This window comes from Gastrolobium bilobum, unplaced genomic scaffold (assembly GCF_033153095.1).
Source record: "Gastrolobium bilobum isolate Gb01-03AN ecotype WA unplaced genomic scaffold, APGP_CSIRO_Gbil_v1 utg24366, whole genome shotgun sequence".
Taxonomy (NCBI): domain Eukaryota; kingdom Viridiplantae; phylum Streptophyta; class Magnoliopsida; order Fabales; family Fabaceae; genus Gastrolobium; species Gastrolobium bilobum.
The window spans coordinates 223843-241905 of record NW_026897488.1 but is presented as its reverse complement, the minus strand read 5'-3'; the positions used below and the strand labels follow the sequence as shown (position 1 = coordinate 241905).

General features: G+C 36.0%; 1 protein-coding gene across 1 annotated transcript; it reads left to right on the top strand.

The window, feature by feature from the left end:
- Positions 1–3083: 3083 nt before the first annotated feature.
- Positions 3084–3772, top strand: LOC133307340 (root meristem growth factor 10). Its single transcript, XM_061507838.1, has 2 exons — positions 3084–3200; positions 3491–3772. Exons 1-2 carry the CDS (start codon positions 3084–3086, stop codon positions 3770–3772), a joined length of 399 nt encoding a protein of 132 aa, XP_061363822.1.
- Positions 3773–18063: the final 14291 nt, after the last annotated feature.

Here is an 18063-nt window from a genome sequence, read left to right as displayed (position 1 = left end):
TCTCTACACTGTGTAGCGAATTATTTGCAAGCATATTTCGCTGCACAGTGTAGCGAATTATGCCGCGTGGCATTCCGAGAATTTTTACTGTTGGTGTGGCAGTCTGGTAAATAATTTGGTGAAGTGTGGCAAAATGGTCACTGTTCCAAAAATATGAAGGAAAGCTTTGGTAGGAGAACGTTTTAACGCGCTCCAAAGCGTTACAACGCGCTGTTATAAAGAAATTTTTCCTTCGATGAGCGCATTACACTGCGCTAGAGAGCGTTAAAATGCTTTTTTCTAGTAAGAAAATCAAAGCAAGCACGTTAAAGCGCTCTAACCAGCGTTGTAACGCTCATCTGCGATCCAATAAAGGCCCAGCTCGTTGTTTTCACTTAGAGCACATATCTCACTCATATAAAAGGAAATTTCAGATCCATTAAGAGGAGCTTTTGACAATTCAGAAGAGAGAATCCTACTTTGGTGATATAAGCGCGTCTTTCATACTTTGGAGCATCAAGAGCAGGTTGATTTCAAGAACAGGCTGGAAGTTTTGAGAATTCACCTCACCATTACACCAATGGAGTTTGGGGAACCTTTATTTCTTTATCTTGTTTTTGATTTCTCTATGGTAGGCTAGATTTCTCTGTAGTTAGGGATATATGGAACTCAATTGATACTTTTTGTTATGAATTAAATTGTCTGTGTAACTTTTTTTATAATTGAATGAATTTATCTGTTATTCATGCTTTCTATGAGTTTGCTCCTTGTAGATTGATTTAGGAAAATTGTATGACAATAAGGATGTTGGTGCATGAACCTTGAATTGATAAATTCATTATAATCCTTGTGATATAGGATAGACATAGGGTAATTATGCAATTGTATGATTTTTGATCTCAATGTATATTTTTTTGAGAAATATCCGGGGAATTAAGATTCTTTCAAGATTATATTGAATTGGGGTGTCAAGGGATTGAGTCCCAATGAAATTAGAGGATTGAATTGGAAATATATTAAGGGCAGATACTTAATGATTTAATTCATAACATAAAGAGAAAATTGAGGAAAATCGAAACCCTAACTACACTTTTCTTGATTGTTAAAACCACTTCCATTTATTTTCTTATTTTTAATCTGAATTCTTATGCTTTTGATCAATTTTAGTTTTAAATTCAAAGTTTTTCATAATTGTTTTTCCAAATAAAGCACGTATTGTGAACTAGTGCTTAAACTCTAATTCTCAAGGGAACAATTTTGTATTCATGTGGATTTTTATTATTTTTATGATCGATGTACTTGCTGAAGTCGCAACATGAACTATTTAAGGGTCCTAACAATTAAGATTACATCGTACCAATTTGGGGGTTGGGGGGATGCAAATAATAAGATATTTCATTTCGAATAATAGAAGTTTCGAACGTGAATTTGTCTCTGTTTAATGCCTATACTTTTTAACATTAGTTATGGCTTGATTTGGGCAACCATATGACAAAAATAAAATAAAAAAAAGATTTAATATCTTTTATGTTGTAGGAGATAAAACTATTTCCTATTTACACATTAAAATATGTGGGGTCTATGTTTTTTCTCTCTCTTTCTTCTCTTCACATGGTTCCACATAAGCCCCAAACATGTATATGAGATAATTTTATCTACTATGATACGAGAGATACCAAACCCTAAAAATAAAGGTAGCAAATCATCTCTTTTTCTTCTTACTTAATGTATGACATCTTTCATTCGCATTTCCTTGCAGTCACACACCCACATAAGAATAAGAACGATTCTAACAACTATCCCCCACGTATCAACCCTTTTCTTTTTGGATGTCATCCATCAAGTGTTACGGCCCCTATGGATGTCTATATTAATTTGGAAATTGATTCCTCCATGTGAGTTTTTCACCGGTCATGTAAAATGACAAATATTTTTGTGTCATTCATCTCTCTCTCCGGGTGTTTGTGTGTGTGTTAAATATTTAATGTAAGAATTTTTTTTTTTTTCCTTCTATTCACAATGCCTTGCATCTATCTACTCTGTATAAACATTTTTAACAGTAACATATTCAAGTTGCATTTAACCTTGTTCTTACTACACTGAAAGTGTTTTCTAGTAATTATTGTTCAGTCAAGAGAGAAAAAAAAAGCATAAAATGATGGGGAAAAAAGTAAAAGATCATGGACGGCATTTATGGTGCAAGGTTCAATGGCCAAGAGATAGAGTTATAATTTAATATTACAAAATGATTTCTGCCAAATTTACTATATACATATGATAAGATGATGATAACACTAATTTAGAGCTAATATAGCTGACCCTCTTAGTTATCCTTCTCAAACAATGCCAAAAATGTAGTGTATTCCTAATAGCCCAGAGCTTTTCACAGCCTGTTGTACATTAATATTGACTTTGATCATTGTTCTCTTTTTTTATGGTGGGCAACGGATGTTTCAATAGGTTAATGTGGAAATTGTTCTTGTTTTTAAGTGACTAAAGATCTAAAAAGTGTTCCAACTTTCAATAGTTAGTATAATATTGTTTATAGTTCCCAAGGAGAGAAAAGGGAAGGCAAAAAGGCAAGAAACAAGGGGCACTAGCCATTCAAATTTTGATGAAGAGCCCTTAACAAAAAGACAGGGAATGAAAAGCTCCTCGGTAGAACCAATATGGGAGGCAATGGCATTCTTGATTTTGGTTCATGTTTCACTTAGCGTATCCCCTGATCTAATGAGCCTAATGTCATTTCCAGAAGTAAAATCTCTATTTTGGACACACTCTTTCTCCTTGTATATATCTCTGAAGAGGTATTTATGTTTCTTCTCTTCTTTCTCTTCCTTCTCTTGGGGCCCAATAAATTGAAATATCAAAAGGAAGGGACAAAAGAGAAGTGGCTACCATATCTTCATTTTCTCTCATTACTTCTTTCACCCCCTACAACTCCATGTTCTGCAAGAAATCTTCTTATTCCTCCTTTAGTTATTGCATTTAATGCACATTTATTTCCTTGTTACTATAAATACTTCTGCTACCTTCACTACATTTTCCCTATCCCACATTAAAGTTTTGCTCAAAAATATTTCAGACCATATCTGTCTCTTAACATGTCAATTGCATATCTTCTTCTTTTGTTTCTGTGCATTTCCTTGCATGCATGTAATGCCCGGCATCTTAGCCCTCTTGACAAGAAGCTAGAGAAGAAATCCCACATCTCTGTCAAGGTAATTTGTCTAGCTATCAAGTACAAAATTTGTTTATTACATGTTTATATTAATTGTCCAAGAGGATGAGCCTGGAGCAATGATAAAACTGCTCCTTTGACTGAGAAGTCACGGGTTTAAATTAGAAAAATAGTCTCTGTGCAAATATGTAAGTATAAGGCTACATATAAAAATTATCCTCACCTCTACCCTCGAGATTTAATAAGGAATGGTTATATTGATATTAATTGTCCATTATTAGCCTTCATATTTAAAGCTTATATGCCTCACAAAGCTTTCATTTTATGCAGAGTGATGAGAAAAATGGATTTGATTCCTCTCCAAAGGAGCTTAATGAAGGTGATAATAAAAAGATGGAGACTCGGTTTGTTGCTGACTCTGAGAAGCTGAAAAAAAGAAGCAGCACTAACCAGAGGGTGCTCAAAGCTAAGGGGAAAGCTTCAGGTGCTTCACAAAGTGAATCTCTTGTTTCAGTTTCTTGGCGTGTGCCTCACAAGAAACCTAGTCAGAAACATCCTGGGTTTAACTTGGACTATGCACCACCGAAGACACATCCTCCTCACCACAACTAAGCAACACTATATCATCCCTACTTCATTGAGGTTGTATCTGAAGCCCTGAATTGAAAAGAAAGAACAGCAATCAAGACATTCTAGCTAGGGTGAAATGTTTAGGTTTGCTAGCATATATGACTACAGAAAATTAATGTCTGTTTTGACTTAAGCTATTTTAAGTGTGCTTTTCTGAAATATCTATATAAAATGTACATCAGACATGCAAGAGCATATATATATCTATATCTCCTATGCCAATCTAAGTATAGTTCTTTATTGTAAGCAGAATTAATCATGATTACAATTCATATCCCTGGTTTTCTATTTGGTCTTCCTTTATTGACATTATTATTCTCACTATAACTTCTCTTCTCTCTCTTTCTTGATTTGCCAGTAAGATACATATACAAGTATCACAGTTATTAAAGGGATTTTCCTTTTTCTTTTTACAACTGATTACTTTATAAATATAGTAGCATGGAGATAGAGATTAGTGATGACACTGATAAGTGGTTTATCAGAACTTTGAAAATTCAGCTAAAGCACTAACCTTCCTTCTTAGTCCTAGACGGCTGTACAATTTTTTGTTTGGTTCTGATAAAATTCTAACTAATTAACTTTATATCTACAAAGAACCACGAATGCAAAAGCTTAAACTGTTGGATGAGGTTACATTAATATTTTTATATAACTTTAATATGTTCCTTCACACGAGCTGAGCTTAAAAGATGGACAATACCCAGGCCCACCTATCTGTATTAAGAAATTCCGTAAGACTTAATTAATTATTAATTAAATGGAAGGCGGTGATGATCAAACCCATGACACCGAGGCTACATTAATGATTTTATATAACTCTACCAACATCAATTGTAATCAAGGATTAAGAGAGAAAGAAAAAATATGAGACAGTGGTATAAGGGTCACGAATACTGGTTTATAATGAAGTGCATGACCATTAATGCTTTAGATACTGTTCCAACAAGTTTTTGAATCTGGAAATGTTCTCTTCAGTATAGGAAACCTTGTATACTTTTTTTCTTCTTCTTAGCATTCACACAATTGATGCCTTGAAGTTGGAGTACGTACTAGCATCATTGTCATGTGGTTGAAATTTTTTCATTCAATTGATAAGAAATAACCCAGTAAATACAAGTTGATTCTAAGACATTGGTGGTTGGTCTTCTTAAATGAGGGAGGTTGTTAGCAATAGATATATGAAGATTGAAGAAACTGACACTATATAACACGCTTTAAATTTTTATATATATAAGTACTAGACTTCATATATATTTGGATTCAACAACTATACACCACGGAAATTAGTTTTCTTTGAAGTAATTAGCAATTAAAGGTACATATATAAGCTGGGGTCGTTGGAAGAGGAATCATACTTTTTTTTTTAATATTAACTCTAATTACTTCTTTGAAGTGAGTAGGTTTCTCCGATTTTTTCCACAAATTTTGACTCTTTAAGCTGGTTATGAGATTAATCCAGTGTAAGGGACTCATACTTTTATATTTATTTGGACAAATCTGTAAAATTTTCATTATTGTACCCTATTGTTTTTAATTAAATTAACTTATTTTGTGCTTAAAATAATTTATAATAACAAAATGTCACCATTGAAGTTTGTGAAAATAAAGTTATTATTTAAATTAAGCAAATTCAAATATATGATCCGCTTGTAAATACAAATAAACGACTTTTAAATTGATCAATGGTAGAAACTCGCAGTTATGCTGACGGTGTATGTATGGTCGTTTTATTTTCTAGACTGGAGTTCGTCTGCTGCATAAAAAAAACAAATATGCACATATAGAAGTTGTCAAAAATAAAAAAAATATAATTTTTCTTAAATATATTCTTATCCATTATGCACAAGAAATTTCAAATTTAATTTATTATTATTTGAAATTTATACCAATAAAACTCAAACAAGAAAAGCAATCGACAGCGTTAAATTTATGATTTTGAGTTAAATTAAGCAAAATGAAAATTACATTCACTTTCACATTTTGTTTTATTTAGATCATAAAAATCAGAAGATGTGAATATAGCACCTACTTACAGCTTCCTACTTTAACTAAACATCGAAACCAACCTTTGTCATTATTATATAGGTAGTTACGTATGAACTTTTCAAGTTTTGAATTCTTATTATGCATGAGTTCAATTTTAATACATTATTTAATAAGTTTGACTATGTTCAAAATTACATAAGACGTCAAACTTATTAATTTATGCTTCAATATATATCATTTGATGGTAAGTGTAATTTTACACAGAAAAATTAAGTTCTTATTTTATTAGTTGAAAATTTCGTGTTAATTGTTATTGTTTATTAATGTCTTTGTGCAACTCTTAATTATGGCAAGAGCTAGCCATGGTGTTCCGTACCTAACGAGGGACATGACATTTAACAGTTTCAAGTATGTCTCCTATGAAAGCAACTATAATATGAATTGAACTCGGATGAAACATAAAATCCCAAAAAGGGCGAATTGGGATTGAGAAAAGGGAAACTAAACCTGTTTCTTGGAACTAGCACAAGCATGAACACACACATTAAAGTCTAAACGAAGGTGGCAACAACTAGAACACGGCTTTCCCAATATTATTGAAATTGTTGAATTTGTTCTCTAAACTATGTAGTTACCACCAGACAACCTTTTTGAGGTGTCTCTGTCTATATAATTTTACACGCTCATGGCTGACTTCCATTGATACATTTGTTGAATCCCGAAGAGAAATTCTTTATGTCAGAGTTGAATCCTCACTCCTTAAGTTTGATAGATTAGATTTTGTTTTTCTAAATATTAATTCTTGATACATGACCTCAACAAAAATATTATTCTTTATTCATACGAAAAAATTAATTCAGAATCTAAATATTTATTAAGAGAGATAAACATAAAATTTTCATATGACAAAATTATGAGATTTGTTATATGCAATTTTAATAAGGATATGATATTATGTAGTTTACCAAACAAAAAAAAAAGGATATGATATTATGTATACATTTTTTTTTTTTACTTATTTTTCTCCTCACGATTAAATCATAATCTCTAGATAAAAAGTTGGTTACAGAAAAGAGAAAGGGTTAAAGGTGTTGTGATCTAAGCATGCTGATAGAAATATATAAAATAGGTATGGAAAAAAAATTAAAATAATCTATCTTATTTTAATATAAGGGTTGATTCCCACTGCTAAAAACACTAATTTAAGTACCTACGGAATATTTAAATGAGAATAGGCATACTAGACAGATGACCATGTTTTGGTCTAAGCCTCTAAGGGGCTGTTTGGTAGGTGTATTTATTTTAAAAGCCTGAAAAAGTGATATTGGGATTGTGATATATCCATGTTTAGCAGAAGAAATCTAAATTTTTATCCTTGATTCCAATTTACCCATGGTTTTGATTTTAGTGCAAAATGTGGTTAGAAATGCTGTGTAAAATTACTACAAAATATGTAGTATTCCTATAATCCGGTTTGTTGGGAAAAATAAACATAATTTTGGGGACTATTGTACCCTTGCTTTTCACAGTCAGAAGCCATGAGTCCACTGGGCTCTCCTTCGTCACGCATCAATGCATCAGTTCCTTCTCCATCTTTTTTCTCAGCTTTCTTCAATAGACCAGTCCAAGTAGAAATACTTGTGGGGTTCATTAATAACAGGTGGTTATTTGATTGGATCTCTAGCTTCAGGAAAAACTTCAAATTGGATTGAAAGAAGGTACACAATAATTCTTGCTGTAGCAACATTCCTAATAGGTGTTGTGTTGATGGGGTTGATAAAGTGAACGATAAAAGACTCCGAAAGTTAGGTTATTTTTGTAAATTCTATAGATATTCCCGGTAATATTTTATTTTTAAAGGGGGCGTTTGCTACGCGGTATTTTTCAGGATTTTTGGAAAATTGAATTTTTCTAAATTTTTAATTTTCGGATATTATCGTAAATTGAATGTAAAAATCATATTTCTGAAAATCGAGATTCCCGGATAATTTTTTTTTTCTCATGTACCAAAGTCAAGCATAACATTCAGAAATTCAACTCAATATTCCCAGTAATATTTTGACCAACCAAACAACCTTCTAGTAACATTCTCGAAAAACTTATTTTCCTAGTATATTTTCAGAAATCAAAATTTCCAGATAAATTTTTTTCCTCCTATACTAAACACCCCCGAGAGAATAATCCTCTTCGGAGGCATATATTTGTTTGGTGAAATTGTGATATGTAGCTTAGCAAGTTAGCATAGTCTCCGGTTTTGTCTAAAAGCTTTACATAACCTACTCAATCTAGTTTTCTTTTTAACATACCCAGTAATTTCACTGGCAAGCACAACACTATGTTGATATAATATTTATGTTATGAAGAGTAGGAATCTGAGGGCATGTTTGAATTGTATTTCCGAAAACGGTTTTTAAATTTTTAGAAAAAAAATGTGATAAACAGTGTTTTAAAATCTCACCTCACTCTGGGGTTGACCCCTCCAGGTCACTCACTCTATGAGAGTTCGGGTTAGTAGTTAGACTTTACTTGCACGTTGACCCCTCTAACTCTCGAAACCATTCGGTTGAACCTGTGACTCTCGGGTCAGAGGGGTCATTGTATTTTTTTTTTAAAATTACACATGAAATGACGTCGTTTGATGTGTAAAATGAAAAACTCGCTGCTACCTAGATTTAGAACTAGATCTGAAATCTGAATCGTCCTTTTTCTTCTCTTCTGATCTTTTATCCCAGATCCAGATCCAGTCTCTCTGTTCCGGTGATCTCCTCCACCTTATTGGTTCTTCTCTCCCCACCGTTAATTGTCTTGTCACCGCTTCTCCTCCGCTATTCTCTATTGGGTAAGGGATATCCTTTTACATACTGTTATAGGTGCATGAGAAGGATAAGAAGGGCCTGAGTTTGATGATATATAACTTTTTATTAACTCCATTATTAGAATATGTGTTTTATACTTTGATAGTTTGATACTTTGATTCGCGTGTGAATATTGACTTGTGTGTATAATTGGTTGTATTATGTTAAGTATATTTTGAATCTTTAATGATTGATGATTTAATTTTTTTGAATTTTTCATATAGAATATATATTTATATTTTTTAATGTATAAAACCATATCAGAGAAGTGACTCCGTGACCCCCCGGTTGAACTCGTGATCTCGTGACCCCTAATCTCAGCTGAGTCAATGGCTGAGCCTGGTTTTTAAACACTGGTGATAAGGTCTGTTTTGTAAAAATAATTCTAAAAATTATAATTATTTTTTAGTTTTTAGAATCAAATTTAGAGAATATGTCTAAATTGTTTTTTTTTTTTTTGTGTTTTGACTTTTAATTTACAAAACACAAAAAAAACTCCTATTTTATTAACTATTCTACGAAACTAATTAAAAAAAAAAAAACAGAACACTACTATCAAACTGGCCCCGAATAATATTAAAAAACTGCCACTGTTTCGTTAACTGAATTTCCTATTAAATACCACGAGCATCTATATAGTTTAGCACTTTAGCGTATGAGGTTATTATATAGTAGACCTTGTGCATGTTTTGACCTGCTTAAATAATTTCTTATTTCTCAATTCTGTAAATTTTTTATTAAATATAGTTTGAATACAAAATAAAGTAACACAAAAACATACTATGCTTTCAAATTTTATTTTTTCTGTTTGAGAAGTATATTATAAAACCATTAAAACTCTATTACTTCAAATTTAAGTTTTTAAGTGAAATAATTATTTTTTATAATATCAGAACTTCTGTGATCACAACACAGGATCAAGAGTTCAATCCTCACCATCCACTTTTTAATAGAATTAAGTTAGCATAAAATATAATAAAAAAATAGACTTGTACAATATCCATGTTTCGACACCAAAGAGCTTTTGTGTCAGAAAATATATTTAAGAGATACAATATAAAATCATTCAACAGTCAATTTTTTTTTTTTTGTTTGTATTAATTCAACAGTCAATTAGTTAAGCTGTGGGTGAGAGAAGGTTGCTTAATTTGGAGTTTTCTTTGTCTCAGTTCGTATTCCTTGAAAGAGATTATACCAATGCTATAATTAAAGACATGCAGAAGGATTGGAAAAAGAGGACTTGTTTGCTCCAAATTTAACTTGGACTTTGCAATTACTGATAAAGAAGCTTGGACGCTCTCTTCCCAATTGTCTAACTATGGAAAGTTTAATTGCAAGAGGAAGCGTCAAATTGTCTCAAATTGTTGCCAGAACTGCAAGAAACCTCGTCCCAATTTACTCAAAATTGCCCTATTCGTTCTCCAGATTTTTATCAAATTAAGTCTCAACCTCATTCCAATTCCGCAAGCCCTGTTTGCTATTATTGTCAATGAATCTCCAACTTCTCCACCTGCCCCTCACACTACCTTTTTTACCAGTGATCTAGAGTCCCTTATTGAGCAATTATTTTCTAATTTTGGTACTGCTTCTATTGCCTTGTCCACCACACAAATGTTATCTCTAGAGTCCCTTATTGAACTCATTTGGATTAGCTTTTTTCTTCTTCAAAAGTTATTTTTTTTAAGAAAAAAAACATTTCTTGAAAAAAATCTGTTTGGATACCTGCTTTTAAAAAAAAATAGAAGTCATAAAAAAAATCAAAAACTTGCTTTTTTTCGGAAGTTAAAAATTTTAGTTTCTAAAAAAAACAGAACTCAAAAGCCAAATAATTTTTTTTAAAAGTCAAATGTTTTAAAAAAAATCTAAATAGCTATAGCTTTTATAAAAAGTACTTTTAAAATAAAGAAGTCATAAAAAAGACTTTTTTGATAAGTCAATACAAACGGGCTCTAAGAGTCTGTTTGGATCCTCTCTTTTTTAAGCTAAAAGCTCTTTATAAGCTAAAGTTTAAAAAAAAAACTTTTAAAAAAGCTAAAAGTTGTTTGATGACTACTTAAAATTTTCACTTTAAAAGTTATTTAAAAGCACATATTTCAAGAAAACTCTTTCTCTCTCTATACACACACACACACACACACACACACACACACACATATAGGCTTTAATATTTCTACGATGAATGTAGATCATCTACATTCATTTTCAAAACGACGTCGTTTTGGATTGAAACATTAAAAAATTATAATGAGAAAGACTATTATAACTCTGAAAGAAATTATAATTATTGTGCAAATAACATATCTTTTATATGTATCGACTTTGTAAAGTTTGTACGATGATTATTATGCAATCTAGAAGCTTTGTACAACAAAAAGTTAAAGGGAAATCATTTTCTCATGTTGTTGGAGATTGCTTTCTCATGTTGTGTGTAACACCCCGTATATATCCGGTAGTGTTATCATTACATCGTATTAAGCGGTGCTTAATTAAAAATGCGGAATATTCTTTTTCTTTTCAATTATGACGTCATTATCAATTACCATCTTGATTACTTAATCAATTTCATAAAATATCACATGTATGTAAATTGCAATAAGACATCTACTGAAATACCTCAATATATAAATAAAGTGTGTATCTAAATCACGACATTACATCTCGTAATCCAGACAATATCCTGATACATTATTACAACTCCCAAAAGACTCAAGACGAAACAATACTATGCGTCATGGACAATCCCCATGCTCACCAAATAAACAGCGTAAACAACAAGTCTTAACATAAAACTCCATAAACATGAATTGAAGCTATAAACATATAAGCAGCATGCAAATCCAGCATCCAACATGTCAGCATAAATAACAGCAAATGTAACTCAGCTCCGACCTCCTGCCGCCTGAGGTCTCAACATTACCTGATCCTAAAATAAGCATTCCCCAAACATGGGGTGAGATCTCTAAACAAGAAATCTCAGTAAGACAAGGGGTCCTCAAGGATCTTCCACCCCAAGCTCACTTACATGTGCAATATAAGTTCTAAAAGCATTTATATCATTATCAGTTCCAAAACTATGTAGTGCAACAGATATCTATGGCATGTGTGTTTATCACTATCTACTGGCCAGAGAAATGTAGGAATACGTCTATACCTACATGTAGTACAAGGAACACCGCTTGCACCTCACCCACAGCCTGACCCTACTGTATGTTCTACATACTCAGGCTTACCGTATAGGTGGAACACCTCTATGCATATCAACAAGGCACTAACATACAATAACTCAAACCATTTCCAAAACATCAAAAGCATGTAACACAACATGCATATACCATACCCCCATGATACATGGTGGAACCACTACATGGCTAAACCGAGGACACGAAAGCTTACCTTGCAAGCTAACTATCCAACCCAAGAGTCCACACTAGCTCAAAGCCCGCAAACAGTACAATCACAATCTGTTTATACAGTAAGTAATCATCAATAACCATCTATCAAGGTTACATTAAGTGATTAAGGCTTTCCATCTCATTATAAGTCATTTTATGCATTTTCTGCAGGAGGTATTCGAATACTCCTCGATGAGTATTCGAATACTCCCTGTCTCCAAAAAGTATTCGATTACTTCCATTAAAGTATTCGAATACTCGCAAGTATCTGAATACTTCCCCCCAGTATCCGAATACCAAACTGTTCTGTCCTTGAGACAGAGATGTCTAGCCCAGTCAGGCTAGTACGTTAATATTGGATCTGATGCCCTCTCCAAGGTATTATGAGAGAGATACCCTTGAGTCAAGGAGATCACTGTGCACAGAATACTATAATGGCCTTAGCCAATGGTGTGTGTGTGCACAGTGACAGCATAACAATGAGAGAGAGAATATGTGTACCTTTGGGGTTTGCCCTGGTATTTATAGAGGTTACCTGTAGATAGTTTGGATAGCTATGTTGACACATAAAGTGGATAGCTGTGCTGACACATTAAGATTTGTAGGATTTGATTAACATCAATCCATATCTTGGATTGCCCCTTGTTGGGCTTACTACTTAATGGGCCCATCATATGAGTCCATAACAGTTGTCCCTCAGCCGGGCTATCTGGGTATCCGGGTAGTCGGGATGAACCTATGAGTGCGCTTTTGTAGACTTGTACGCTCTTCTGACGAGCGAATTCTTTTTTCTCACGGGATGTTCTTTGCCCCTCTTATGCCGACGAGTCGAGTATCAACCCAGTGGGATATTTTGGGTACCCTGCAATGTTTGGACCAGGTACAATGCCGATATGTTTGGTTGCCTCCCAATGTCGGCAGACACGTTGCTTTCGGGTTCTCATCTTCCCTATGTGCAGTGTCGTTTTTCTTCGTTTTGCCTTGCTGGTTGAGCATCAACCATATTGCTATTCTGAGTGAGGAATACGCTTGAGTTTTTTTGATCCTACTTGCAGATTGCCCCCAAGTGGTATTCCTGATCTCAGAATGCATCTGCATATTGATTTGGTCAACGGTTGTGTATGATCCCGTCGGTATTTTCATGAAGAACCTGCGTCGGCATTGTACCCGGGTTACAAGGGCATGTATGTATGCCTACTGCTTCCTTGTGAAGCGGGTAGAAGCTGTGCTGAAATAACCTTGAGTTGATTATTACCCCAGCATCAGCTCCAAACTCGGTGAACAGCTGTATGTTCATACATGTTTTGTCTTATATGTAGGTTTGCGAATGATGATCATTGCGTTGTGCCACGTGTTCCAGCCTGCGTACTATAGTGTGCTGCGGCCGTTCCTATGCTGTCATTGCGTTTCGTGCGCATTTATTGCAACATCGCTTCAGCTGTCTTATCATCAAAATTTATTTTTATGTATATATATATATATATATATATATATATATATATATATTTTGTGAGGTGGCAGTTTTGCCCTCGTCCTTTAGCCTCCTCTGCGCTGTGATTTTGCGCATGATGATTGCGGTTTCCATCCACGATCGTGGCAGTTATAAGTTGAGGGTGAAAGTACTTAAATAACCCTGACCTTTGCTATTCATACTCCAGTAGTCGTTTGCTTGGCTATATAAGCCATCTTCCCCTCTCACCTGCTTTTGTTTAGCTTTTGAGCATCGTGCACCAGCATTAGTTGTTTGTTTTCGTGTACATGTTTTCTGAGTTTTATGCCCCATTTCTGCTTGGACTCTTCGTCTTCCTTCAACAGGTATTTGCACATATTTGTAGTTTTTTTTGTCGATTCTGTTGTGTGAGTCTACACTTGAACATTTTGTCTTACTAGTAAGTTTTTTTTTGGTTGAAGATGTACATGTTGCATCGTCGATTTTTGCTATATTTCTAGAACCTGTAAAAAACTTCCATAGGGTCATATTTGAAGCAGTTGTATGTTCCCTCTTGTCGTGTGGATGATCATCATCTTGCTCTTCTCCTCCTCCTTTTGCTATTTGACATTTAGTATTTTTCAATTTTGACCAAATGATGGGAAAAAACCCTTTTCCTTCAGCTTTGTGTTTTAAAGGGCAGAGGAAGGAAAATCCTGATTTTTTCAAAAAGATTCCTCCAGGTGCTCGTTTTTGGCTTTGGGGGATTCCCAGGACTAAAGAAGAAGAGCAAGAGGCTATGCTTCGAGGTTGCCGTGGTGGTAGATCTCGGCGAAGGGCCGAGGTGTCGAATAGGGAGTTAGGGTCTCAGCGGGGTAGAGGTTGTTCTTCCCGGAGTAAGTGCCTCAGAAAAAGTAGTCATTTAGTTCCATGTTCTCTACCCAAGACCACCTCAGGTTCACATTCCAACATCCCTGCTTTGCCCTATCCTTCCTCTGCCTCAGGAGGTGTCCCATGTTATTCTTGCGTCTACCTGAGTTCTAAGCTTGTCGAGCAAGGATGTGACTCGTTGGCCGAGACCACTTTGGAAAGTTGTCGGCATGGAAATTTTGTTGGATCGATGTCGGCATCTGGTGGGGCCAATGATCCGATTACTCTTTCCGACGTGGCCAGCTCTTCATCTTCTAGTGACTCATCGTCTGCTAGTATTTTTGATGCAGGTATAACCATTCTTTCCTTCTGATTTAAACTTTCTTGTTTTTCTAGGCATATATGGCATCTCCCCCTCGAGTTGAGGAATCTGGTTCTGCCGAGTCACGTTGTGGGCCTCCGCCATCCTCATTGACATCCCAGTTTCCCTGGGTGACTCATGAGGTTTTGAATACCACGTCCGAGCTTTCTCCGGAAGACGTGTCTAGACTTTCAGTTGGGTTGGTTGAAAACTTTGACATTGTAGCCCCTGTAGAAGACGAACCCGTATGTTCTGGTGGGACTGAAGAGGGTCTTTGCTTCTTTTTCTTCTACCGAGATTTCATTACTCAACTTGGAATCCGATCTCCGTTGACCGAATTTCAAATAGAGATACTCAATCATCTTCACATATGCCCTACACAACTCCATCCCAACGGGTGGGGTTTCGTTAAGGCCTTTGAGCGGTTTTGTGCCTACCTTGTTCTTCGCCCTTCCGTTATGGTTTTCTTTTTCTTCTTTCAAGTCATCTCTTGCCGAACTGGTCGCGAACCACCAGAATTGAAAGGTTGGATTACTGTCCGAGGTGTTCCTGGCCGTAGACTCTTTAAGGTCTATACAGAGTCTTTTAAGGGTTTTAAAAACAAGTTCTTTAAGGTGTGTGCGCATCCCGGTAAGGAGGTATGGTTTCTCCAATACTGTGGCACAAAGGAGGTAGAGGGAAAATTTCCCTTGTGTTGGTCACCCGATCATTTTCACTTTCCTCCTTCCAGCTACCGCTTTAAAGAATCCCAGTTAGACTGCAATGATATTAATACCGTGATCGCCATCGGTACATATCTTCAGACGCATCAACATGCTAGCGTTGCGTCTCTTATTTATAAATCTCAAGAGGAGCTTGATGCCGAATTAAGTATGTCTGATTGCTATATTGAAATGTTTTATACTCCGCTTAACAGCTGACTTCATTATTTTGCTTTATTTTGTTTGCTTTTCAGTTCCCCAAATGGAAAAGCAACCAAACACTCCTCCAAGTTGGTTGGCCGTTTTGACCAAAGGAAAGAACGAGTCTACCTCCAGGTTGCCGCAGAAAGATAGTTCCCCTGGGGTGGGGAAAAAGAGGAAGGTGTCCGAGCTGAATTCGCCCAAGGATGTTGTTAACAAGTCAAAAGCCAAGGTGACAGAAAAAGGGGAAGTTGGGAACAAAGGCAAGGAGATCCCTACCGAAAATGTTTCGTTATCCCCTCCTCGGCAAGTGATGGAACCCCCTCTTCCTACTTCGGGTTCTGGTTTGGCCAAGCATGCCGTATGGCAATCCGGGATGTCTGATGCTATCCGAGAGGCAGTTTTTCCACCTGAGTCTTTCTCCACTTTTGAAGATCCTGTTGATACTGAGCTCTAACCCGGTCCTCCTAACCGTCAGCATGTGCTTGATGATTTTGTGCATCCTAGCCATCAGTGACCTGGTGCCCCTGGTTTACCAGGTTACCAGGGTTTTCTGCATGAGGAACTTGGTGTGATTGAGCCGGGTTTCTAGGTTCTTCTCGGCCATAGGCAGGCTGGCCTTCGAAATTGGTCATTCCTGGCGCAGTTCGTCGTGTTAATCGCCGCTCCAGGTCTTGCATCCCTCTGTTATTTTCCTCTCGAATAGCCCTGAAATCTTGTTGCCGTTGCAAGTTAGTACGGGTTTCCAGCGCTGCTATTCGTTCCATAATTGCGTTTAACGCGTTGTTGGCCAACCGAGTATCCGGATCGACCGATTGAGCGACGCGCGCAGCCAGATCGCCAGGATGCTGGGCAGGGTTGCTCCTTATTGGAGCTACGTTCGCTGCAGCTCCCCCATTTTAGGGTGCCGGCGTTGAAACGGTGTCTGAAACATCGTCTTCGACCTGGACATGGTCGTAATCCACGTTGTTTCCGATCTGATTATGAGGCTGATTTATCTCCTCAATGACTGGATCCAACGACTGATTTTGGTTTGGGGGTGGCTGCTGGCTACTGCTCCTCGTCTGGATTGCCATCCCTTGTCAGATTTGGTGGGAACTTCAGATTCAAATTCAGAGAAAAGAATTCTCCACAGACGGCGCCAATGTTTTGTCCTTGAGACAGAGATGTCTAGCCCAGTTAGGCTAGTACGTTAATATTGGATCTGATGCCCTCTCCAAAGTATCTATGAGAGAGATACCCTTGAGTCAAGGAGATCACTGTGCACATAGTACTATAATGGCGTTAGCCAATGGGGTGTGTGTGCACAGTGACAGCATAACAATAAGAGAGAGAATGTGTGTACCTTTAGGGTTTGCCCTGGTATTTATAGAGGTTACCTGTAGATAGTTTGGATAGCTATGCTGACACATAAAGTGGATAGCTGTGCTGACATATTAAGATTAGTAGGATTTGATTAACATCAATCCATATCTTGGATTGCCCCTTGTTGGGCTTACTACTTAATGTGCCCATCATATGAGTCCATAACACAAACCTTACTGTATTCGAATACTTTCTAGTATTCGAATATTTCTTCAAAGGTATCCGAATACTTCTCTTCCCAGAAAAGTATTCCAATACTCCTTCAAGGAGTATTCGATTACCATAAACAAATATTCGAATACTACACGAAAAGTATTCGAATACTTCTTCAATAGAATGCAGAAATTCGAGCCAACTTCTGCATAATCCCAAATTTAAAGGTCCAAAAGCGATTGGGAGTCCAATGACTCCCTAAACAGATATAACCCAACATGCTATGAACCCAGAAACACATTCCTTTACTCAAATGGTTAAAGTTCCTCTTTTTAGTTGATTAAACAAGCTTTAAACCTCAAAATGACAAAGAGTGTTCATGGTATACCTCCAAGGCACCAAAACTCCGAAAATGAGGCACACAAGGGACACTCTACACAGCACCAAGGTTCTGACTTGAGCAAGACACAAATAGGACTACCAAGCTTGATCCTTTAAGCAAAAAGGTAGTTTCTTGAAGCTCAAGAAACCAAGAACAAGCTCCACTCACACAAACTCAGCAAGAACAGCCCCAAAAACGCCCAATACACAGCAAGCATCAACTCAGAAATACTTCACAACTCCCTCACACTGTTTACAAGCTTAGTGTTTACAACTCTAGGAAGAAAACTCTCAACAAAGGTGACTTCTTGGACCCTTTTCATGAGCAAAGACCAAGACTTCAAGGGGAAAAGAGAACGCTGAAGGGAAGTCAGCAAAAGACTCACGTAGGCAGCCTCCAATATGGCCTAGGGTTTAGTGACATTAAGCATTTATAGGTCCACTTAAAATACAACACAATATTAACAATAATAGCTACGCTTAGCATTTTAATCCCAAACTTTGAAATCTGAATCTACTCATTTTTCCAAGAATAATCATATTTTTATTATATTTTTCCGAGCAACTTTTCGATAC